At 45.7% G+C, this 26,699-nt stretch overlaps 1 protein-coding gene across 1 annotated transcript; it reads left to right on the forward strand.

The window, feature by feature from the left end:
* Window positions 1-1,198: 1,198 nt before the first annotated feature.
* On the forward strand, window positions 1,199-2,260 carry LOC100278708 (DUF679 domain membrane protein 7). Its single transcript, NM_001151895.2, has one exon. It carries the CDS (start codon window positions 1,246-1,248, stop codon window positions 2,008-2,010), a length of 765 nt encoding a protein of 254 aa, NP_001145367.1. The 5' UTR covers window positions 1,199-1,245; the 3' UTR covers window positions 2,011-2,260.
* Window positions 2,261-26,699: the final 24,439 nt, after the last annotated feature.

Genomic DNA, 26,699 nt, shown 5'->3' on the forward strand with positions numbered 1-26,699 from the left:
TCTCTGCGACAAGGCAACATTAGTCTCGTCAATAAAGCCGATGAGCTGCACACCATTGAGCGCAAGCAAGACTTGTGCCCTCCATAGAGGATAATCGAATCTGGAGAGGTTCTTGGTGATGATGAAGCCAACAAGAGAAGATATGGTAGCTTATGGTGTTGGTAGGATGGATCTAGATGTGTTGTTGTAGAGAGGTGGCTTCGATACCAAGTAGAAAATTATCAAAGATAAGAAGCGTTTTACCTCGTATAAAAAGGCCGTGTATTTCTATTTGTGAGATATGAATAGACAAAAATGTCCATAATGGATTTGGTCTCTATCTATAAACCATAATTAATTTGGTTTGTATAGATCATGGTCCCTCTATTCTTTTTTGTTTGTCGTGTTTTAGTTTAAAAATAAACTAACCGACGATAAATATTCGATGACGGAAGTAGTAGTTGTTTAATAATTCAAAATATAGAATCACAAACTAGATTAATCACGTGTAGATAGTACATTCAACTGGGAAGACGGGAACGACCAGCCGCCGGCGCACAACGATATATGGCCCAAGTGGAGCTAATCCTGTGCAAATAAATTAGAAAGAGTGAATGGAAATTCTGACTCAAATTGGTTGCTTAGGCCACAGGAAGTCAAGATCGCCCATTATATTTCTGGTGTTTGCTTTTGGTCAGAGGAATAAAGCGGATTCAGTCCGAACAAGACCTGCCATATGTATGTTGGTACCCAAAGTTTGCGATAGAAACCGAATCAGACGGTCAATTTTACCAAGTCTAAACCCACCAGCTGGTGGACACGTTCAAACTATTTGATTTTTGTAATCAGAAAATTATAACGTTCGGATGGTTCCTCCCACTAGCACAGAAGAAAATAACACCTCTTTCTATATTCCGTGGCAATTTTATATGTGCCCAAAAAAATTATACATAAGCACCCAATGCGTGCATTCACAGACCACAAACTCTCGGTCCGCAATGATTGCAACGTTGCAATTGCTTATCGTTCATCTGTCTTGCATTCGCCGTCTACCCAATGCCAATGTTCTAAGCCAGAGGCCTGAGGTCCATGATAAGAATGGAAGCCATTGACGGGTTGCTTGCAAGTCTTCTCTTGCTTGCGCGTAAACACAACACAGCATACATGCGTTCCACAAACCTACTCTTTCCATAACACATCATCCACCAAAGAACTTATATACTCTCTCCACAAGGATCCAATCCATCTTGGTTATTCGTCCCCACGATGGCGTCCAAGAACCAAGTTGATCTCGAGTCCCAGAAGCCCATGCCGACGCACGCCGTCGTTGCATCGGCTCCCGCAGCTTCCGTGCCGGCTTCTTCTGGTACAGGCTCCGTCGTTGCTGGCATCTCCGACGCTGCGCCGGAGACCCAGCCACTCCTGGCTGAGCCGAACGGCCACAGCCAGGAGGAGGGGCTGGGAGACGGTGGGGGTACCGACGACGAGACAACGCAGCTGGAGCGAGCAATGGCGCAGGCGTTCCGGAGCACCGCCGAGCTGGCCAAGCACCTCCCCACCGGCGCGGTGCTCGCGTTCGAGGTGCTGTCGCCGGTGTTCACCAACGGTGGCAAATGCGACGACGTGAACCGCGTCATGACGTCCTGGCTTGTGGGGCTCTGCGCCGCGGCGTGCTTCTTCCTCTGCTTCACCGACAGCTTCCATGACGCCAAGGGGACCGTGCGGTACGCGGTGGCCACTCGCCGCGGGCTGTGGGTCATCGACGGCACGCCGGCGCCGCCGCCAGTGGAGGCCGCCGAGAAACGGATCAAGTTCATCGACTTCTTCCACGCGTTCTTGTCGGTCATCGTGTTCATGTCCGTGGCCATGTTCGACGGGAATGTCGGGGCGTGCTTCAACCCTGTCATGTCCTACGACACTCGGCAGGTGCTGACTGCCGTGCCGCTTGCCGGAGGGCTCGTCGGCACGCTGCTCTTCGCCACCTTCCCGTCCACACGGCACGGGATCGGATTCCCGATCCATGCTTCCTGAGATACGCCTGTTGTTGTTGCTACGAACTAGCAGCTGATTTCTTTGGGTTGCGTGTCTCCATGTTCTTAGAGCTAGGTTTGTTGTGCCGGGGTCGTATTGGGAGGGTTGACAAACACAGACAGTACCATTGGTTGGGAACTTCGGATATTCCTGGACATGCATTATTGTTTATATTTTTAGCTTGCGACCTCAAGTAATTAATACCGGTGCAAATGTATATTATATGCAATTATTAATTTCATACGTTCGGCTTGCTAACTCTTTTCTGCGAGTAAATTATTCCATCTTGCACAACTCAGTGATAGTCTCGCACCTTAGTGGGCATATAAAATGTGTAACCCTAATAAAATATGGCAACCTCGCATATGAGTGTAGAATAGAGCGGAGTCGCTCTATTTTTTGTTGGGTTAGAGAGCCATATGAGTGTAGAGGGAACAGAGCGCTCGCGTACGGGAGAGCACCCGCATCCGGTCGTTTTTTGAGGGGTAAAATTTTTCTTCTTCGATACTCACCAAATTCAGACGTTAGTCTCTTTTCTCTTCCCGTTTCGCTCCTTCTTCCAATTTTCAAAGCAGTATAGCGACTGGTGTCCGTATCACGTGTAAACAAAAACCTAAGTTGACATGGGTGTTGCATCATGTCGAAGCATATTTATTTGTCTGATGTTGTGTTTAATCGTGCTTCCGTCTCGCCTCGTTTCGGGTTTTGATTCGCAATTGGATTCCGATTAGTGGTCGTGCGTGTAGTGGGTTTCCGGCCCGGCCCGCGGTCCGGCCCGGCTTGCGACCCAACCCAGCCTAGCCCGGCCCGACCCCTAGCTGCGCGCCCCTGGCGCCCCACACCCCTCATTTTTTGTTTCCCGCGCAGCAACTCCCTCTCCCTCTCTTCCACCTCTCTCCCACCTCCTTGCCCTAGTGTGATCCGGTGGACGGTTATCGCCGATTGTTGGATCCCAAGGTGAGCTCCCCTCTCCTCTCTCCCTCCCTCCCCTTCCCTCTTCCCTATGCGTGCCCCTCTCCCCCGCGGCCTTGCGCCCTCCCCCGGCGGCGCCCCGGGCGGCCCCGCGCCCTCCCCAGGCGGCACCCCTGCGCGCCCCTTCCCCGGCATCCTCGCGCCCTCCCCCGGTGGCGCCCCCGGCGGCCCCGCTCCCTCCCCCGGTGGCACCCCCAGCCCCTCTCCCCCACGGCCCCACGCCCTTCCCCGACGGCATCGCGCCCTCCCCCGGTGGCCCCTCACTGGCGGCCCTCGCGCGGCCCCCTCTCTAGCGGCCCCTGCGTGGCCTCTCCCCTGCGGCCCACGCCCTCCCTGGCGGCCCCATGCGCGGCCCCTCCCCGGCGGCCCATGCACGGCCCTCCCAGCACGGCCCCGGTCTGGCCATCGGCACGCGCAACGCGTTCCCGCGTGCTAGGTCATAATGTGCAGCACATTCCCACGTTTAAATTTTAGTTTGATTAATTTTAAATTTAGTTTAATTAATGTGCCGCGTTGCGCGCTTCGTCGCACGACGATTTAGTTAAAATTCAGATTTATTAGTGTGCTGTGTCCCGCGCTTCGTCGCACGACGATTCATTTTAATTTTAGATTATTTAATGTGTGACGTCGCGCATTTAGTCGTGCGACGTTTTGTTTTAAATTCAATTTAAGTGACGTATGCCGTCGTGCGCTTCGTCGCGCGACGCTTTACATCATTTTCATATTTAATTCAGGTATTTCGTTGTGGGCTTCGTCGCGCGACAATTCAATTAATTTCGATTTATTCTAAGTGTTGCATCGCGCGCTTCGCCACGCGACGACTTACTTTATTTTCAGCTTAGTTTGCGCGTGCTGTCACGCGCTTCGTCGCGCGACAACATGTCCCAATTTTCGGTTTAGTTTGCGTGTGCCATCGTGCGTTTCACCGCGCGACAATCCTTTTAAATTTACCTTGAATTGTTTATAATAATTAAACGCGTAGCGTAACTTTATTTTATGCATAGCGCGATTGTTAAATTAATATGGTTATGTTTAGACAAGTGCTTTAATCCATAGCTGCTTAACATAATCGCTTAGTCGTAGGTGCGAACCCTGTGCCAAGCGTCTGCTTATTTGTTATAATCTACTGCATGGTGTACTGTTCTTTTTGTATTAAATTTGTGGAATGTATGTTTGAACTCGTATAGATAACGGTCAGTTGGCGGAGTCCGAAGGAGTTGCAGGTGAAGACCCTAAGCAGCAGCTGGTTGGTGAAGGCAAGTGTCCCTTGATCCATCTATGTGCTACTCATTTTATAATTCACTCCCCGTATTTACACAATTTATACCTAAGGATTGACTAGATTTTGTTTATCATGCCCTTGTTTACCTATGTGGGTTAGGTTATTTCGGTTTAGCTCTATGTTATTGCTCCACACTAATCAATGAACATGATGAGATTATTTATAATACGATGTTTTCCCTTTTGATTATGACTATGATATTGTGACATTTAAGGGGACTCGAGCGGTTTCTCGAGTGCCTCTCCGTAAGGATTGGTTCGTTGGATGACCACCTGGGAAAACAGTGCAACCATGAGGGTGGTATGGGACGCCCTTAGCTGAATAATTAGAGGAACTGGGGTGTAGTTCGCTTCGCCGTCGTGCCGTCAATGGGGCTCGGTGTATGCGGCTCGCTCTGCTAAGGGTGGATTGCCCCTTGGGGAGGAGTGTGTTACATTTAGGAAACTTAACGGGCGGCTACAGCCTCAGGGAATCTTTGTAAAGGCTACGTAGTGAAACCCTGCCTATTCACCTTGGTAGTGTTTAAGGGTTTGATCGGCCCGAGGCAAAAGGGAATCACGACTTGTGGGTAAAGTGCGCAACCTTTGTAGAGCGTTATGAAACTGATATATCAGCCGTGCTCGCGGTTATGAGCAGCCAAGGGAGCTCCATTGATTATAGACACATTGATCAGAGATGTTTGGCTTACAGATGAGGATGAGGATAATACTGGTTTCTATTATGATTATGATTATGGTTATGGTTTCTGGTATTCTTTCCGTTTGGAAAGGGTACTTTTGGGTTAACAACTTGGGTTAATGCTAAAACCTGGCTCTCTACTAGTAATAATAACCTGACCAACTAAAAGCAACTGCTTGACTTTAACCCCGCATAAAGCTAGTCCAGTACAGCCAAACGGGACAATTGATGAGTATGTTGATGTGTACTCACCCTTGGTTTCCACACCAACCCCCAGGTTGTCCACGTTGCAACCACTGCTCAGGAGAAAATGAAGTCGTGGAGGAGGACTTCTAGGAGTTCCAAGAGTTCAATGAGTTCTAGGCGTGGGTTAGCAGCAAACCCCTAGTCGGCTGCCTGTGAAGGCCATGTTTATCTACGTTTCATTTCCGCACATTGATAATTGTTAATGACTATGTGGATGTCTCGAACATCATGATGTAATCAACTATTACTCTCTTTTATGTTATTATTTGAGCACTGTGTGATGATGTACGATTATGTAACTGTTAAAACCGGGTGTGACATAAGTGGTATCAAAGTCGTGCTGACTGTAGGCCCGCTAACCTTGAGTAGACTGGTCGTTCTAAGGACTATAGACCCCTATTCTCACTTGACCTTGGTGTCCCTTCAAAAGTTGGTCATATAGACCAATTCTATGTTTTATTATATATATTATACCTTGTTGAAAATCTTGTTTTATTCTATTTCCTAATTTTTTATGGTCTACTTGCTGGTCATACTAGTTCTGTTCTCACGCTTATGCTTACGGTGTCATTTGTAGATGGCTCGTCTTAGACACACAACACGAAAGTTAGCCATTCCTTTCTTGCCTTCTCGTCTCGCGGAGCGCCCGCTTCACCGTCTGGTGGCTGGTCAGTCTAGCCATTTGGAGATGCTGCACCACTGCCTGCATGAGGAGCAAGAGCGTCGGCGACAGGAGTTGGAGGAGCAGGGCTCTTCATCCTCGCCTCAACAGGAGGTAGAGTCTGTGAGGCGCAACTCTCCTGTGCCCCCGCTGGAGGCGCCCCCTGCACCACCATTGGGCGTCCCGGCCGCTGGAGTAGCTGTTGGAGGAGACCTCGACGATGGAGGTGACGACAGTAGCTCGAGCCACAACACCAACCTTTCAGAGGAGTATGAGCCGGAGGGATGGGTTGCTCGACCCATCACTCGTGATGCCACTCTCGGGTATCACTTCCACGATGCGCTCGACACCTTGCTACGCCAAGCACTCGACCGGCACACTTGGTCCATCGAGTATCGCTGTGTTGTCTTCCAGCACAGTTGTGGGTCTTACCCGGACCGCTGAGAGGCAACTTGTTTGGTTCGTCGTCCGTAGGATAGTCTCCGGGGTGCGGAGGTCTGCTCGGAGCATTATTCTATCTCTAAGCGGGACTCAGATGAGGCAGCCATACAAGATATTGAAAGTTGCCTAGAGGGGGGTGAATAGGCGGAATCTGAAATTTACAAACTTAAGCACACACTACAAGCCGGGGTTAGCGTTAGAATTAAATTCGAGTCCGAAAGAGAGGGAAAACAAATCAACAAAGAAATAAAGCGGATGAACACGGTGATTTGTTTTACCGAGGTTCGGTTCTTACAAACCTACTCCCCGTTGAGGTGGTCACAAAGACCGTATCTCTTTCAACCCTTTCCCTCTCTCAAACGGTCACTTAGACCGAGTGAGCCTTTCTCTTCAATCAAATGGGACACTTAGTCCACTACAAGGACCACCACAACTTGGTGTCTCTTTCTTTGATTACAAGTGAGTTGGAAACAAGAATAGAGGAAGAAGAAAAGCAATCCAAGCGCAAGAGTTCAAAAGAACACAAAAGTCTCTCTCTCTAGTCACTAATTTGTTTGGAGTGATTTTGGACTTGGGAGAGGATTTGATCTCTTTGTTTGTGTCTTGGAATGAAGTCTAGAGCTCTTGTATGAGGTTTGATGGCTGAAAACTTGGATGCATTGAAGTGTGGTGGTTGGGGGTATTTATAGCCCCAACCACCAAAATGGTCGTTAGTGAGGGCTTCTGTCGTATGGCGCACCGGACAATCCGGTGCGCCAACCACGTCACTAGGCCCTTGGGTTCCGACTGTTGGAGCTTCTGACAACGGGGCCACCGGACAGTCCGGTGGTGCACCGGACAGACACTGTTCACTGTCTGATGCGCTTTCTGCACCTGCTCTGACTTCTGCGCGCGCAGTCCGCGCACTGTAGCTTCACTGTACACTTTTGCAGACGACCGTTGGTGCTGTTAGCCGTTACTCCGCTGGCACACCGGACAGTCCGGTGCTACACCGGACAGTCCGGTGAATTATAGTGGAGAGGCATTCCCAGAAACCCGAAGGTGGCAAGTTCGGAGTTGATCTCCCTGGTGCACCGGACACTGTCCGGTGGCACACCAGACAGTCCGGTGCGCCAGACCAGGGCAGCCTTCAGTTGTCTTTTGCTCTTTTTATTTGAACCCTTTCTTGGACTTTTTATTCGTTTGTGTTGAACTTTTGGCACCTGTAAAACTTATAATCTAGAGCAAACTAGTTAGTCCAATTATTTGTGTTGGGCAATTCAACCACCAAAATCATTTAGGAAAAGGTGTAAGCCTATTTCCCTTTCAATCTCCCCCTTTTTGGTGATTGATGCCAACACAAACCAAAGCAAATATATGAGTGCAGGATTGATCTAGTTTGCATAATGTAAGTACAAAGGTTACTTGGAACTAAACGAATATACATTTCATAAGATATGCATGGATGCTTTCTTTATTTTTAACATTTTGGACCACACTTGCACCACTTGTTTTGTTTTTGCAAATTCTTTTGGAAATTCTTTTCAAAGTCTTTTTGCAAATAGTCAAAGGTAAATGAATAAGATTTTGAGAAGCATTTTCAAGATTTGAAATTTTCTCCCCCTGTTTCAAATGCTTTTCCTTTGACTTAAACAAAACTCCCCCTTAATGAAATTCTCCTCTTAGTGTTCAAGTGGGTTTTAGATATTAATTTTGAAGGGATCATACCAATTTGAAATTATATCAAAAAATAAGATACCAATTGAAAAAACTTCTTTTAATACAAAGTGAACGAACATAATTTTTGAAATTGGTGGTGGTGCGGTCCTTTTGCTTTGGGCTAATACTTTCTCCCCCTTTGGCATGAATCGCCAAAAACAGATACTTTGTGAGTGAAATATAAGCCCTTTAACTACTATCTCCCCCTTTGGTAAATAATGTATGAGTGAAGATTATACCAACATGAAGAACAGTGTCGAGCGACGATGAAGGATGAATAATTCGATGGAGTGGAGTGGAAGCCTTGTCTTCGTCGAAGACTCCATTTCCCTTTCAATCGATGACTTAGCATGGAATACACTTGAAAAACACATTAGTCATAGCACATGAAAGAGATGATCAAAGGTATGTAAATGAGCTATGTGTGCAAAGTATCAATCAAAATTCCTAGAATCAAGAATGTTTAGCTCATGCCTAAGTTTGGTAAAAGTTTTCTCATCTAGTGGTTTGGTAAAGATATCGGCTAATTGTTCTTTGGTGCTAACATATGCAATCTCGATATCCCCCCTTTGTTGGTGATCCCTCAAAAAGTGATACCGAATGGCTAAGTGCTTAGTGCGGCTGTGCTCAACGGGATTATCCGCCATGCGGATTGCACTCTCATTATCAAATAGAAGAGGGACTTTGGTTAATTTGTAACCATAGTCCCTAAGGGTTTGCCTCATCCAAAGCAATTGTGCGCAACAATGGCCTGCAGCAATATACTCGGCTTCGGCGGTAGAAAGAGCTACAAAATTTTGTTTCTTAGAAGCCCAAGACACCAGAGATCTTCCCAAGAACTGGAAAGTCCCTGATGTGCTCTTTCTATCAATCTTACACCCTGCCCAATCAGCATCTGAATAACCAATTAAATCAAATGTGGATCCCCTGGGGTGCCAAAGGCCAAACTTAGGAGTATAAACTAAATATCTCAAGATTCGTTTTATGGCCCTAAGGTGAACTTCCTTAGGATCGGCTTGGAATCTTGCACACATGCATACGGAAAGCATAATATCCGGTCGAGATGCACATAAATAGAGTAAAGAACCTATCATCGATCGATATACCTTTTGATCTACGGATTTACCTCCCGTGTCGAGGTCGAGATGCCCATTGGTTCCCATGGGTGTCTTGATGGGCTTGGCATCCTTCATTCCAAATTTGATGAGTATGTCTTGAATGTACTTCGTTTGGCTGATGAAGGTGCCCTCTTGGAGTTGCTTGACTTGAAATCCTAGAAAATACTTCAACTCCCCCATCATAGACATCTCGAATTTTTGTACCATTATCCTACTAAACTTTTCACAAGTAGATTTGTTAGTAGACCCAAATATAATATCATCAACATAAATTTGGCACACAAACAAATCATTATCAATTGTTTTAGTAAAGAGAGTAGGATCAGCTTTTCCAACTTTGAAGCCATTAACGATAAGAAAATCTCTTAGGCATTCATACCATGCTCTTGGGGCTTGCTTGAGCCCATAAAGCGCCTTAGAGAGTTTATAGACATGGTTAGGATACTCACTATCTTCAAAGCCGGGAGATTGCTCAACATAGACCTCCTCCTTGATTGGTCCATTGAGGAAGGCACTCTTTACATCCATTTGGTAAAGCTTGAAGCCATGGTAAGTAGCATATGCAAGTAATATACGAATTGACTCAAGCATAGCTACGGGTGCATAGGTTTCACCGAAATCCAAACCTTCCACTTGTGAATATCCCTTGGCCACAAGTCGGGCTTTGTTCCTTGTCACCACACCATGCTCATCTTGTTTGTTGCGGAAGACCCACTTGGTTCCTACAACATTTTGGTTAGGATGTGGAACAAGATGCCATACCTCATTCCTCGTGAAGTTGTTGAGTTCCTCTTGCATCGCCAACACCCAATCCGAATCCCTTAATGCGTCTTCCACCCTGTATGGCTCAATAAAAGACACAAAGGAGTAATGTTCACAAAAATGAGCAACACGAGATCAAGTGGTTACCCCCTTTTGAATATCACCGAGGATGGTGTTCATGGGGTGATCTCGTTGTATTGCTTGGTGGACTCTTGGGTGAGGCGATCTTGGACCATCATCATCTTCCTTGTCTTGATCATTGGCATCTCCCCCTTGATCATTGTTCTCCTCTTGAGGTGGCTCATCTTCTTGATCTTCATTTTCATCTTCTTAAGCTTGGTCCTCATCTTGTGTTGGTGGAGATGCTTGATTTGAAGATGATGGTTGATCTTGTGCTTGTTGAGGCTCTTCGGATTCCTTAGGACACACATCCCCAATGGACATGTTCCTTAGTGCGATGCACGGAGCCTCTTCATCATCTAGCTCATCAAGATCAACTTGCTCTACTTGAGAGTCGTTAGTCTCATCAAACACAATGTCACAAGAAACTTCAACTAGTCCAGTGGACTTGTTAAAGACTATATATGCCCTTGTGTTTGAATCATAACCAAGTAAAAAGCCTTCTACAGCCTTAGGAGCAAATTTAGATTTTCTACCTCTTTTAACAAGAATAAAACATTTGCTACCAAAGACTCTAAAATATGAAACATTGGGCTTTTTACCGGTTAGGAGTTCGTATGATGTCTTCTTGAGGATTCGGTGAAGGTAGAGGCGGTTGATGGCGTAGCAAGAGGTGTTGATTGCTTTGGCCCAAAACCGGTCCGAAGTCTTGTACTCATCAAGCATGGTCCTCGCCATGTCAAGTAGAGTTCTATTCTTCCTCTCCACTACACCATTTTGTTGTGGCGTGTAGGGAGAAGAGAACTCATGCTTGATGCCCTTGTCCTCAAGAAAGCCTTCTATTTGTGAGTTCTTGAACTCCGTTCCGTTGTCGCTTCTAATCTTTTTGATCCTTAAGCCGAACTCATTTTGAGCCCGTCTCAAGAATCCCTTTAAGGTCTCTTGGGTTTGTGATTTTTCCTGCAAAAAGAACACCCAAGTGAAGCAAGAATAATCATCCACAATTACAAGACAGTACTTACTCCCACCGATGCTTATGTAAGCTATTGGGCCGAATAGATCCATGTGGAGCAGCTGAAGCGGCCTGTCGGTCATCATGATGTTCTTGTGTGGATGATGAACACCAACTTGCTTCCCTGATTGACATGCGCTACAAACCCTGTCTTTCTCAAAATGAACATTTGTTAGTCCCAAAATGTGCTCTCCCTTTAGAAGCTTGTGAAGATTCTTCATCCCAATGTGGGCTAGTCGGCGATGCCAGAGCCAAACCATGTTAGTCTTAGCAATTAAGCAAGTGTTGAGTTCAGCTCTATTAAAATCAACTAAGTATAGCTGACCCTCTAACACTCCCTTAAATGCTACTGCATCATCACTTCTTCTAAAGACAGTAACACCTATATCCGTAAAAAGACAGTTGTAACCCATTTTGCATAATTGAGAAACAGAAAGCAAATTGTAATCTAAAGAATCTACAAGAAAAACATTGGAAATAGAATGGTCAGGAGATATAGCAATTTTACCAAGTCCTTTGACCAAACCTTGATTTCCATCCCCGAATGTGATAGCTCGTTGTGGATCATGGTTTTTCTCATAGGAGGAGAACATCCTTTTCTCCCCTGTCATATGGTTTGTGCACCTGCTATCAATGATCCAACTTGAGCCCCCGGATGCATAAACCTACAAAACAAATTTAGGCCTTGTTCTTAGGTACCCAAACGGTCTTGGGTCCTTTGACATTAGAAACAAGCACCTTGGGTACCCAAACACAAGTCTTTGACCCCTTGTGTTTGCCCCCAACATATTTGGCAACTACTTTGCCTGATTTGTTAGTGAGCACATATGATGCATCAAAAGTCTTAAATGAAATATTGGGTTCATTTGATTCAATTGGAGTTTTCTTCTTAGGCAATTTAACATGAGTGGATTGCCTAGAACTAGATGCCTCACTCTTATACATAAAAGCATGATGAGAGCCAGAGTGAGACTTCCTAGAATGAATTCTCCTAATCTTGTGCTCGAAATAACCGGCAAGGTATAAAATGTAACCCTCGTTATCCTGAGCCATGGGAGCTTTGCCCTTAACAAAGATGGACAATCTCTTGGGGGCATTAAGCTTGACATTGTCTCCCTTTTGGAAGCCAATGCCATCCTTAATCTCAGGGCGTCTCCCACTATAGAGCATGCTTCTAGCAAATTTAAATTTCTCATTTTCTAAGTCATGCTCATTAATTTTGGCACTAAGTTGAGCTATGTGATCATTTTGTTTCTTAATTAAAGCTACGTGATCATGAATAGCATCAACATTAATGTCTCTACTTCTAGTGCAAATGGTAACATGCTCAACGGTAGATGTAGAGGGTTTGCAAGTATTTAATTCAACAATCTTAGCATGTAAAATAGCATTCTCATCTCTAAGATTGGAAATAGAAACATTGCAAACATTTAAATCTTTAGCCTTAGCAATTAATTTTTCATTCTCAATTTTAAGGCTAGAGAGAGATGCATTCAACTTATCAATCTTAGCAATTAAACTAGCATTATCATTTCTAAGATTAACAATTGAATCATCACAAACATCTAACTTCTCAACCTTAGCAACTAATTTAGCATTCTCATCTCTAAGGTTGGAAATAATATCATGGCAAGTGCCTTGCTCACTAGTTAATTTTTCACATTTTTCTACTTCCTGAGCATAAGCATTTTTGACCTTAACATGCTTCTTATTTTCTTTAATTAGGAAGTCCTCTTGGCTATCCAAGAGTTCATCCTTCTCATGAATAGCACTAATCAATTCATTCAATTTTTCTTTTTGTTGCATGTTTAAGTTGGCAAAAAGTGTGAGCAAGTTATCCTCATCATCACTAGAATTATCCTCATCACTAGAAGTTGCATACTTAGTGGAGGATCTAGATTTTACCTTCTTCTTCTTGCCGTCTTTTGCCATGAGGCACTTGTGGCCGACGTTGGGGAAGAGAAGACCCTTGCTGACGGCGATGTTTGCGGCGTCCTCGTCGGAGGAGGAGTCGGTGGAGCTCTCGTCGGAGTCCCACTCCCGGCAAACATGGGCATCGCCTCCCTTCTTCTTGTAGTACCTTTTCTTTTCTCTTCTCTTTCCCTTCTTGTCGTCGCCCCTGTCACTATCACTAGATAATGGACATTTAGCAATGAAATGACCGGGCTTACCACACTTGTAGCAAACCTTTTTGGAACGGGGCTTGTAATCTTTTCCCTTCCTTTGCTTGAGGATTTGGCGAAAGCTTTTGATGATTAAAGCCATTTTCTCATTGTTGAGCTTGGAGGCGTTGATGGGGAGCCTACTTGATGTAGACTCTTTCTTCTTCTCCTCCATCGCTTTGAAGGTGACGCTGCACCTCGGATGTAGAGGTGGCGCCTTGCTCGATGATTTTCTTGGAGCCTTTGATCATCAATTCAAAGCTCACAAATTTTCGTATCACTTCCTCGGGAGACATTAGTTTATATCTTGGATCACCACGAATTAATTGAACTTGAGTGGGGTTAAGAAAAACGAGTGATCTAAGAATAACCTTGACCATTTCATGGTCATCCCACTTTGTGCTCCCGAGGTTGCGCACTTGGTTCACCAAGGTCTTGAGCCAGTTGTACATTGTTTGTGGCTCCTCCCCTTGATGAAGCATGAAGCGACCGAGCTCCCCCTCGATCGTTTCCCTCTTGGTGATCTTGGTCACCTCGTCTCCTTCGTGCGCGGTCTAGAGCACGTCCCAAATCTCCTTGGCACTCTTCAACCCTTGCACCTTATTATACTCCTCTGGACTTAGAGAGGCGAGGAGTATAGTAGTGGCTTGGGAGTTGAAATGCCGGATTTGGGCTACATCGTCCGAGTCATAGCCTTCATCCCCAACGGATGGTTCCTGCGCACCAAACTCAACAATGTCCCAAATACTAGCATGGAGTGAGGTTAGATGGTGCCTCATTTTATCACTCCACATGCAATAATCTTCACCATCAAAAACCGGTGGTTTGCCTAATGGGACGGAAAGTAAAGGGGTGCGTTTGGAAATACGAGGATAGCATAAGGGGATCTTACTAAACTTCTTGTGCTCATGGCGCTTAGAAGTGACGGAAGGCGTGTCGGAGCCGGAGGTGGAGGGCGACGAAGAATCGGTCTTGTAGTAGACCACTTTCTTCATTTTCTTCTTCTTGTCGCCACTCCGGTGCGACTTGACGCGGGGAGGTGACTCCTCCCTCTTCTTGTTGCCGGACTCCCCCGATGGAGCCTTCCCGTGGCTTGTGGCAGGCTTCTCGCCGGTCACCATTTCCTGCTTAGCGTGAGCTCCCGACATCACTTCGAGCGGTTAGGCTCTTAATGAAGTACCATGCTCCGATACCAATTGAAAGTTGCCTAGAGGGGGGTGAATAGGCAGAATCTGAAATTTACAAACTTAAGCACACACTACAAGCCGGGGTTAGCGTTAGAATTAAATTCGAGTCCAAAAGAGAGGGAAAACAAATCAACAAAGAAATAAAGCGGATGAACACTGTGATTTGTTTTACCGAGGTTCGGTTCTTGCAAACCTACTCCCCGTTGAGGTGGTCACAAAGACCGGGTCTCTTTCAACACTTTCCCTCTCTCAAACGGTCACTTAGACCGAGTGAGCCTTTCTCTTCAATCAAATGGGACACTTAGTCCACTAGAAGGACCACCACAACTTGGTGTCTCTTGCTTTGATTACAAGTGAGTTGGAAACAAGAATAGAGGAAAAAGAAAAGCAATACAAGCGCAAGAGCTCAAAAGAACACAAAAGTCTCTCTCTCTAATCACTAATTTGTTTGGAGTGATTTCAGACTTGGGAGAGGATTTGATCTCTTTGTTTGTGTCTTGGAATGAAGTCTAGAGCTGTTGTATGAGGTTTGATGGCTGAAAACTTGGATGCATTGAAGTGTGGTGGTTAGGGGGTATTTATAGCCCCAACCACCAAAATGGCCGTTGGTGAGGGCTTCTGTCGTATGGCGCACCGGACAGTCCGGTGCGCCACCGGACACTGTCCGGTGCGCCAATCACGTCACTAGGCCGTTGGGTTCCGACCATTGGAGCTTCTGACAACGGGGCCACCGGACAGTCCGGTGGCGCACCGGACATGCACTGTTCACTGTACGGTGCGCCATCTGCGCTTGCTCTGACTTGTGCGCACGTAGTCCACGCACTGTAGCTTCACTGTACACTTTTGCAGACGATCGTTGGCGCTGTTAGCCATTACTCCGCTGACACACCGGACAGTCCGGTGCTACACCGGACAGTCCGGTGAATTATAGTGGAGAGGCATTCCCAGAAACCCGAAGGTGGCAAGTTTGGAGTTGATCTCCCTGGTGCACCGGACGCTGTCCGGTGCGCCAGACCAGGGCAGCCTTTAGTTTTCTTTTGCTCTTTTTATTTGAACCCTTTCTTGGACTTTTTATTGGTTTGTGTTGAACTTTTGGCACCTGTAAAACTTATAATCTAGAGCAAACTAGTTAGTCCAATTATTTGTGTTGGGCAATTCAACCACCAAAATCATTTAGGAAAAGGTGTAAGCCTATTTCCCTTTCGGATGTCGCACGGTGTGCGCTTTCGCACTACTGCTCAGTGTTCGGTGGGGTAGCCAATGGTCTCGACATGAGATATTACCCCGCCGTCCACATGGCAGCACAGGAGGCGTGATTGTCTCACCTGTTGGAGAGGACAATCCTAGGTTGAGCAGCACAATCAACCTAGCTGCTGTGCTAAACATGGAGTTGGACCACGCTTTAGATGAGCTGAGTAGGGCTCGTGCTGAGATCGCCCAGTTGTGGGCTGAGCGCGCGGAGCACCGTCACCTAGCGGATGGCTCCCCCACCCCCGTCGGGACTCAGCACCTGTACCGCTCACCTCGGCGTGGACACGATGTCTATGGCAACCCCGACTGCAGGACCACGATAAATTTAGGACCCTAGATCATCAGTGTTGGATCTTGTAATTAATGTTTAAAATAGAAGTCTTAGTCTTAGTCTTGTTCTCAATTAGTATTAGTTAGATAGGGTAGTTTGCTCATCCTGTGTTTTTATGTTTGTCATGATGAACTATGATGGATTTGGATATTTGTAATGACTGTCGCCAGAGTGTGGGTACCCCCTGCACTTTGGTTTACTTGTTAATGTTAATAAAATTAGTTATCTAGTTGGGAAGCCTTTTATTCTACTTTCCTCTTTATCTGAGAAGCTGTGTTTGCCTATGTTGGGAGTCAGTGAAGATGCTTACCTGTTCAGTATTGTGGAAGGATTTTATACTCTTTTCTTATGTTGCAAGATTTTCTAGATCAGTTCTAATGTGTGATTGCAATCTGCAGATGTCAGACAATAGGCGCACAGGAGGAAGGCGTGCTCAGCAGGAGCAGCAAGCACCACAAGATGAGGCACCTCAACAGCAGTTGCCACCGCCGCCCCCGATGACAATAGAGCAGATGTTTTTGATGCAGACTCAGGCAGTCTAAGCTATTGGTCAGACTCTAGCCGCCATGCAGCAGCAACAACCCCACCTAAACCTCAGATGCAAGTGCAAATGCTTCAAATGCCCAGAGACAAGCGTGCTGAATTCATGAGAGGTCATCCCCCAGTGTTCGCTCACTCTGCTAACCCCATGGATGTTGAAGATTGGCTGTGTACCGTGGAGCAGGAGTTGCACACCGCTCAGTGTGATGACAGAGAGAAGGTTTTGTATGGTCCCCTTCTGTTGAGGGGAGCAGCTCAGTCCTGGTGGGAGTCCTACCTCGCCACCCACGCCAACCCCGATATCATCACTTGAGAGGAATTCAGAGATAATTTCCATCAGTATCATGTTCCAGAAGGTCTGATGATGGTGAAGAAAGAGGAATTTTTGGCGCTCAAGCAAGGGCCCACGTTAGTCAGTAAGTACCGATACAGGTTTCTGCAGCTGTCCCGCTATGCTTCTGAAGATGTCAACACAGATGCCAAGAGGCAGTATTGTTTCTTGAGAGGCTTAGTCGATCCCCTGCATTATCAGCTGATGAAGCATACCTTCCCCATATTTCAACACCTGATCGACAGAGCAATTATGATAGAGAAGAAGCGCAAGAAGATGGAGGATCGCAAGCGCAAGATTGGTGGACCTCAGCCTGGGAGCAGCAATCACCCCCGTTTCTCAGGCAACCTACCTCAGCAGTTCAAGCAGAATCAGCGCCCGCCTCAATAGCAGTTTCAGAGGTAGTACCCTCAGCATCAGCAGCAGAATTGCCAGAACAGTCAGTCAGGAGGAAGTCAGTTCCAGAGGCAGAATCCACAGGCACCTCGCCTTCCTGTCCCAGCAACCAACCAGAGTAGTCAAGTAGCCCAAGTGCAAGGAGGAGGCCGAGCATGTTTCCATTGTGGAGAGCAAGACCATTGGGTGATGCATTGTCCGAAGAAGGTAGCTCAGCAGCAGTCAGGCCCTAGTGCCCCGGCAAAGCAGAATGTGTCTCAGCCAGGAGGAGGCAATCACGCCTAGACACGTTACAACCATGGGAGATTGAACCATTTGGAGGCTGAAGTAGTCCGGAAACACCAAGCATGATAGTAGGTATGTTTCCAGTAGAATCCCATATTGCAGAAGTGTTAATTAATACTGGAGCAACACATTCATTCATTACTGCATCATGGGTAGAAGTGCATAATCTTCCAATAACTACCATGTCAACCCCCATTCAAATTGATTCAACCGGTGGCAAAGTTCGAGCCGATAGTGTTTGCTTGAATGTAAGTGTGGAAATAAGGGGGATAGAGTTTTCCGCTAACTTCATAGTAATGGGTACTCAGGTAATAGATGTCATCCTAGGAATGAATTGGCTAGATGAGTACCAGACAGTTATTAGCTGTGATAAGAGGACAATTAAGTTGGTGTCCCCACTAGGAGAAGAAGTGGTGACTGAGTTAGTCTCACCCGAGCCAAGGAAAGGAGGTTGTCACCAGATGGCTATTGAAAGCACGGATGCAGATCCACTCGAGACTATCAAGGTTGTATCAGAGTTTCTGGACGTGTTCCCGAAAGATTTACCAGGTATGCCACCTGAGCGAAAAGTTGAGTTTGCCAAAGACCTTCTTCCTGGAACCACCCCCATTTCTAAAAGAGGATACAGGGTATCTGGACCAGAGTTGGTTCAGTTCAAGAAGCAAATAGATGAGCTGTCAGAGAAAGGTTACATCAGACCAAGTACCTCACCTTGGGCCGCCCCTGTCCTATTCGTGGAGAAGAAGGATGGCACTAGGAGGATGTGCATTGATTACCGAGCTCTGAATGAAGTCACAATCAAGAACAAGTACCCCTTGCCCAGAATAGAAGATCTGTTCGACCAGATGAGAGGAGCCAGCGTGCTTTCCAAGAAAGATCTGAGGTGTAACGGCTGGGCTTTAAGGAACAAAGCCGGGTGTATCTCATACATGCGCCAAAGAAGACAACATATATAATAACAGAGTTTATAGAGATAAATGTCACAATATAATCAGAGTACTTATTACATAGCGAAAGTCTTACAAAATAAAAGATAAATATAGATCAAACTAAAAATCATCCTTGGCGCCAGAAAGTCAACTGGGAGACGCACCTAGATCGAATCGAACTCCTTGTTGTGTGGCTCCTCTTGAACCACCTGTTCTTCTCCTGTGGGGGGGGTGTGAGACAACAAGGGTGAGCTCACACATGTTCATCGCTCAACAAGTTGTGGGGAATAATGTGGCATGAACTCACCAAAGGTGGGAGTTCATGTGATGTGTAAGGCTGATCAACAATAGAGGTTAAAGTTGAGCATTGCTTTTAATAAGTTGGTCAAGTTTTATTAGCAGTTACTAAATATAAGTAAATACCAAACCATAAAAAATATTAATAGAACAAAATTAATAAATAATCCCATGCAATGCATATGACAAATTGAATTTAAGTTCCATAAATTAATCATGCGAGAGTCCTAAGCTGCTCATGACCGTGAGCTCGGCTAGTATACCAGTTTTACACTCTGCAGAGTTTGTACCCTGTACCCACAAGTCGTGTATCCCATGTCGCCAGGGTTAGCTAGACCCTTAGACACTACCGAGGTGAATGGCTAGGGATCCACTAGGAGGCCTTTACAAAGTTCCACTAGCTTCCGAAAACCCGCTACAGTTTATGGGAAGAGCACTTGCAAGAATCCCTCGTCTGTCCGCCATCGCAGCAAAATCAACCCGAGAACCTCCTTGCATGCAACTCCCCTATTGCCCTTGCCCCTTTCGGGTAAGGTAGTCTTCCACTAGCTTTCCTAATTAGTCATCCAAGGGCGTCCCATTCCATCCTTGTGGTGGCACGTGTTTCTCAAGTTAAGCTCCATGTTCCAATTAACATTAATGATCTTGACATGAACATAAATAGAATAACAAAATAATTGGAACATGGATATAATGAAATAATAATCCCAAAACCATATAAAGCAATAGCAAAAACTACCCATGTGATTCAGGGGTAACAAGGTAAAAAGGATAAAAAGACTAGGGTGACCTATTGGGTCCCATCAAAATTAAACCTATGCATTGAATAATGATAATAAAGAATATTATTGGGTAACAAAAGTGGATCAAGGACACAACTTGCCTGGCACTTTAGATTCCAGTTACCAGGGTGATTCTTCAGATCCTCGTGACCGCACTGCTAGTCGTAGCAATATAAACAGACATGGTATAGACAAAATTAACATCACACCAAACATAAGTACAAACTGAATAAGAATATTCTATGTGTTGCTACGAGGTCATAGGATTGAGAACTACTAAAATCGGAGTCGTGGTTAAAGAGTTATGATTTTATAGAAGATCTGCGTGATTAAAATATTAAACTATATTATAAATTGGTTAATATAAACCATATAAGAGGTTATTCTATAAATAATTATCTCAACTTTAATCTAAGTTATAAATTGACCAGAGATTATATTCTAGTAGATTATAATGATAAGTAGTTTAACGAGACTAACCAACATAAGTTAAATAAAGATCTAATTATAAAAGAATGAGACATGGTATAATAAATGTTGTTACTGCGTAGTAAATACTTGTCGAGACTAACGCAAATCAAATCGAAGTTAAAACGGAGGAGTTATGAATTTCCTACGATTTTATGTATTTGATATAAGATTAATTAGGAAATAAATTTTAAAGTGGTTTTCATGTCAAAACAGTGGTACTAGATGATAAACAATAATATTACAAAATTATAGGAATTAGAGTGAATTAATTTGGGCTAGAACAGATTTTCTATGAATTAAATAATTTCCTGGAATTATTTTAACACTAAAATATCATTTTCTAATTGAATTTCTGAATTTTCCTATGATTCTGGACTGCACTCACAATTTTCCAGAAGACTAGGGTATATTTCGCATAAAATAGGGCCTATCTGTATTGGTTTTCAAACGGCATAGGACGACGGGTTGATTTCTTGATTCTACAGGGTCTCTTTATAAAGATTACTGGCCGAAGGGGTATCCTGAAATCAGGGCCACTCAGATCTAATCCTACGGCACAGATTAAACCATACAACTTAATGTATAGGTACACTCTCGGGTTCCGTGGATACGAGATCCATGGATGAGGGAGTTCCACATCAACGACTCGACCAAGCCCTCAGATCTACAATCCACGGCTAGGATTTTATCTACGAAGCGGTACACCGTACACGGTTTTCTAATCTTGTACACACATCAAGATCGAATGGTCAATACTCATCCAAGTGAAAGGGTATGCGGGATATGATCGCCACCGTCGGTCTAGGATCAACGGCTACCAACGCTTCTCCCAACCCCAGCCAACTGGGCACGGCGGCGCACGGGCTCAACCGCGATGGCACCATGGAAAGACCCCCCTTCTACATGCTCCGGCGCCCTCTTCTAGTTCGGACAGATGCTACACGTTGCTCAGTGCAAGGCGAATGGTGTGGATAACTACTTACCAGAAACCAGATCATGCGCGACGCGGCCCAGGGAGAAGAGCAGTCCCGAGGCGGCGACTTAACCACGACGAGAAATCACGTGCTCCCAAGCCACAGATGACTCAGTGCGAAGCCGTGAGCACCATCCGAGCACCGCAATGGAGCATCGCAGGTGGTCTTCCAAGGGTTGGGAACTGGGGCAGGCGTATTCCAACGCAGGCTCACAAATTCCCTCCCCCAAAGCTCGACGGCGGACGCGCCTGGGTCGAGGACGAGGCGAGGCCGAGCGAGGGGAGCGGCGATAGGACTTGGGCGCGCTGCCGGAGAGTATGAATTGCAAGGACACCGGCGCTTGCGACCTTGGCGAAAACTAGTGGCCCGTCCGCGGGTCACACGGCTAGAGGAAGGAGGACGAAGGGTTGATGCCGTTCGCCGGAAAGCGAGATCCACAGCCATGGTGTTGGGGAGGACACGTATTTATACTCTAGACTAAGTCCGAGCAGGAGGGCGTGCTCCCCAGATTACGATGGTAGTGGTTGCAACAGCTTGATCCGAACCTCACGGAGAAGAAGACCTGTCAGCCCAGAGGGCACACATGCCAGCGGCGGATGGACGATGCGGTCAGACGCGTGGGAGTTGCTGGCACCGATGGCCCACATGCCATAGAGGGTGTCAAACACGCGGGTCGCGCTCATGCGAGGTAGTGGGAATATGGGCTGAGCGGGGCAAATAGGGTGGTGGGCCGCGGCAGAATGGCGCACGCGGAGGAAGGAGTGGGATGGGCCGAGAAGAGAGAGATTTAGTCCAAGTAAAGGTTTTTCTTTATTTATTTATTTATTTATTTATTTTTGTTTTCTATTTTGAATTCCAAATTCAACTCAGATTTTAGGTTTAAAATTCAAAATAAATATAAAGTCAAAACTCAAATATGAATGCAACAATATTTTATTAATTAATCAATTAATTTCCCTATTTAGACAAGTGCTTTCAAATATAAAACTCATACACACTTAAATAGAGAATAGGTATTTTAAAAATATAATCTCTAGTTTGTACTATTCTTTAGTGAATAATTATAAATATGTTTTAACAAAGAGGTAACAAATTTATATGGAGATTATTTTAGATCTTTATTAGGAACATAATTATGTTATGTGGTGTTGTCCCAAATGTAAGAAAATTTTTTACTAGAGGATTTTCTAGCAACAGAAACCTTGGAGAGTTTATTTATTATTATTCTATTTTATTTTATTTTTATTTTTTTACTAATTTTCAAAATGAGACTTTAGGTGCTACATGAGGTCAGGTTATCACCAGCTCAGGAACCTTTGGACATCCCGAAGACGACATTTATTACCAAGTATGGGTTGTATGAGTTCACCGTTATGTCTTATGTCCTGACGAATGCACCGGCCTTCTTCATGAATTTGATGAATAGTTTATTCATGGATTATCTGGACAAATTTGTGGTGGTGTTCATTGATGACATTCTCATATATTCTCAAAGTGAGGAGGAGCATGTGGATCATTTGAAGATGGTATTGCAGAGATTGCGAGAGCACCAGTTGTATGCAAAGTTGAGCAAGTGCGAGTTCTGGATTGATGAAGTATTGTTCTTGGGTCACATAATAAACAAAGATGGATTGGTCATGGATCCAAAGAAAGTGGCAGACATTCTGAACTGGAAAGCGCCAACAGATGCTCGAGGAATCAAGAGCTTCATTGGAATGGCTGGATACTATCGGCAATTCATTGAAGGATTTTCAAAGATTGCGAAACCGATGACAGCTTTGCTAGCAAACAAAGTGGAGTTCAAGTGGACCCAGAAGTGCCAAGAGGCCTTTGAAGCGCTGAAAGAGAAGTTGACTACGGCGCCTGTCTTAGTCTTGCCTGATATGTACAAGCCCTTCTCGATGTATTGCGACGCTTGCTACACTGGCTTGGAATGTGTGTTGATGCAAGAGGGAAGAGTTGTGGCTTACTCATCCCGACAGCTAAAGGTTCATGAGAAGAATTATCCAATCCATGACCTATAGTTGGCAGCAGTGGTTGATGCACTAAAGACATGGAGACATTATTTGTACGGGCAGAAGTGTGATGTGTATACAGACCACAAGAGTCTGAAGTACATATTCACCCAGTCGGAGCTGAATATGAGACAAAGAAGATGGTTAGAGTTGATCAAAGATTTTGAATTCGAAATTCACTACCATCTAGGCAAAGCGAACGTGGTAGCAGATGCTTTAAGCAGGAAAAGTCATGTCAATATGGTGGTCGCTCACCCCATGCCTTATGAGTTGGCCAAAGAATTTGACAGGTTGAGCCTCGGATTTCTAAATAACATGGAAGGAGTAACAGTTGAGTTAGAACCCACCTTAAAGCGGGAGATCAAAGAAGCACAGAAGAATGATGAGAAGATCAATGAAATCCGGCAACTGATTCTAGAAGGAAGAGGCAAAGATTTTTGGTAAGATGCAGAAGGTGTGGTATGGTTCAAGGACCGCTTGTGCGTTCCCAATGTCCAGTCTATTCGGGAGTTGATACTCAAGGAACCTCATGAGACAACTTATTCCATACACCTTAGAAGTGAGAAGATGTATCAGGATCTGAAGAAGAAATTCAAGTGGTATGGAATGAAAAGGGTAATCGCTGAGCACATGGCTATGTGTGATAGTTGTCGGAGGATCAAGGCGGAGCATCAGAAGCCAGCCGGGTTGTTGCAGCTGTTGCGAATTCCTCAGTGTAAATGGGATGAAATCGGGATGGACTTCATAGTCGGATTGCCTCGCACTCGAGCCGACTACGATTCCATTTGGGTAGAGGTGGACCGCTTGACCAAGTCAGCCCACTTCATACCTGTCAAGACTAGCTACATCACTGCAATATTGCCAGAGCTGTACATGTCCCGGATCGTTTGTCTTCATGGTCTGCCAAAGAAGATAGTGTCAGATAGAGGAACGCTGTTCACCTCTCATTTCTGGCAGCAGTTGCATGAAGCTTTGTGTACGCATTTGAATTTTAGTTCAGCTTATCATCCGCAGACAGACAGTCAGACTGAAAGAACTAATCAAGTCCTCGAAGATATGTTGAGAGCCTGTGCGCTGCAAGATCAGTCCGGATGGGACAAGAGGTTACCTTATGTAGAATTCTCCTATAACAACAGTTACCACGCCAGCTTGAAGATGTCACCATTTCAGGCGATTTATGGAAGGAGTTGTAGAACTCCGTTGCATTGGGATCAGCCTTGAGAAAAGCAAGTGTTCAGGCCAGACATTTTGCTCGAAGCTGAAGAGAACATCAAGATGGTTCGGGAGAACCTGAAGATAGCATAATCAAGGCAGCAAAGTTATGCAGACACGAGAAGGAGAGAGCTGAGTTTTGTCTACCTGAAGGTATCACCTATCAGAGGAGTCAGAAGATTCGGAGTCAAAGGCAAGCTAGCACCCCGATATGTTGGTCCGTATCAGATTCTCGCGAAGCGTGGAGAAGTGGCCTATCAGCTCAGTTTGCAAGAAGATTTGTCAGTAGTGCATGATGTCTTTCTTGTGTCTCAGTTGAAGAAGTGTCTGCGTGTGCCATAAGAGTAGTTGCCAGTGGAAGGTCTGGAAGTCTAAGAAGACTTGACCTACATAGAGAAGCCAACGCATATTCTTGAGACTGCAGACAGGGTCACCAGGAGGAACACTATCAGAATGTGCAAAGTCAGATGGGGTCACGACTCTGAGGAAGAAGCAACTTGGGAGCGTGAAGATGATCTGATGGCCAAGTATCCTGAACTCTTTGCTGGCCAACCTTGAATCTCGAGGGCGGGATTCTTTTAAGGGGGATAGGTTTGTAATGCCCTGAATTTGAGGGGTAAAATTTTTCTTCTTCGATACTCACCAAATTTCGGCGTTACTCTCTTTTCTCTTCATGTTTTGCTCCTTCTTCCAATTTTCAAAGTAGTATAGCGACTGGTGTCCATATCATGTGTAAACAAAAACCTAAGTTGAGATGGGTGTTGCATCATGCCGAAGCATATTTATTTGTCTGATGCTGTGTTTAATCGCGCGTCCGTCTCGCCTCGTTTTGGGTTTTGATTCGCAATTGGATTCCGATTAGTGGTCATGCGTGTAGTGGGTTTCCGGCCTGGCCCGCAACCCGACCCAGCCCAGCCCGGCCCGGACCCTGGCCGCGCGCCCCTGGCGCCCCACACCCCACATGCGCGCGCCCCCTTCACTCTCTATCTCATTTTGTGTTTCCCGCGCAGCAACTCCCTCTCCCTCTCTTCCACCTCTCTCCCACCTCCTTGCCCTAGGTGTGATCCGGTGGACGGTTATCGCCGATTGTTGAATCCCAAGGTGAGCTCCCCTCCCCTCTCATCTCTCCCTCCCTCCCCTTCCCTCTTCCCTGGGCACGCGCCCCTCTCCCCCACGGCCTTGCACCCTCACCCGACGGCGCCCACGGTAGCCCCTCTCCCCCGTGGCCCCATGCCCTTCCCCGGTAGCCTCGCGCCCTCCCCCGGCAGCGCCCCCAGTGGCCCCTCTCCCCCGCGGCCCCATGCCCTCCCCCGGTGGCCCCCATGCGGCCCCTTCCCTATGGCCCCTGCGCGGCCCATCTCCCCCACGACACCACACCCTCCCCGGCGGCCCCCTACGTGGCACCTCCCCGGTGGCCCCTACTTTCACAGCCCAACCAAGTTATCGGGCCCATGTACACCAATCCTTGCCATCAAGGCCTTGGATAGATATGTAAGTGGATCAGATAACTTACTCGGGGTGCCGAGTTTCGATGAACTCGTTCAATTCCAAGGACCATTCACCCAAAGTTGCAATTATTACAATAATCATACATGAACATAAACTTTAAACACAGGAGTTGAGAGGAAGACTTTGCAATAAGGTAATAGACATTAAGTAACTTTTAAGTATACAAACCGAATAGTATTTATTATTACATGCCCGAGGTAAAGTTAAAGTGCTAACTTATTACATCAACTGGGAAGAAACCATCTTCCCACAGTACACACATAATGCACATAAGTAAAAGTCGCTATTATGAGTTTAACAAAACTCAAACGTGTTGATAGCTTCTCCGGCAACAACAATGGGAATAAAACCCTAAGTATGGAATTACTCAGCAAGACTGACCCGACTAAAGAAAAGACCCTCAAGGATATGCTAGTTGTTGGGAATCAAGGTAAAGCTTACCAAATTTCAAAGACTTAGTTTTGCAGAAAAGCTTACTAGTAGTGGGTCCTTAAGCCAAACTTTTACTTCACAAGTTAAGTTCATTTTCTGCATCTAGATTTGCCTAATCTAGAGCATTCACTTGTCCTATACTAGCTTCATTTTAGCATCTTTTGTTTCACTTGTTAACTACGCTGAGGGTCGAAGATCTAGTCTTCATATCCGAGAAGTTTGGCGATGCGAATCGATTAATACCCAGCTGGGGATCTCCAACCACACGACATATGTAGCACTTAACCCTTGCATATGTCAACTCGGCCATGGGTTTCTCAAGACCAGAATAGGTCCCCGCCAACCGATAGCTCAGTACCCCACCATCCAGCCTCTTGCCAGGTGGATACACGATACTCTCGCCATCTCTCCACTCCCATTGCGGGCCAACCTTTCTAGTATTGGTCCAACCGAGGCTAAGCTTACCAATGATGAGGCATGTGGCCAGTTAAAGGGTCCTAGATCAACAGGCCAACAATCGGAATGGTCCTTAATCGACATAGACAGTACGACCTTTCCTGCTCAATGTCTGGTCTCACATTAAATTATTTATGAA

The sequence above is a fragment of the Zea mays genome, chromosome 9 (genome assembly GCF_902167145.1).
Source record: "Zea mays cultivar B73 chromosome 9, Zm-B73-REFERENCE-NAM-5.0, whole genome shotgun sequence".
NCBI classification, from domain to species: Eukaryota; Viridiplantae; Streptophyta; class Magnoliopsida; order Poales; family Poaceae; genus Zea; species Zea mays.

Excerpts from the sequence above, each read along its gene's own strand:
- LOC100278708 (NM_001151895.2), top strand. The coding sequence starts at position 1,246 with ATGGCGTCCAAGAACCAAGTTGATCTCGAGTCCCAGAAGCCCATGCCG.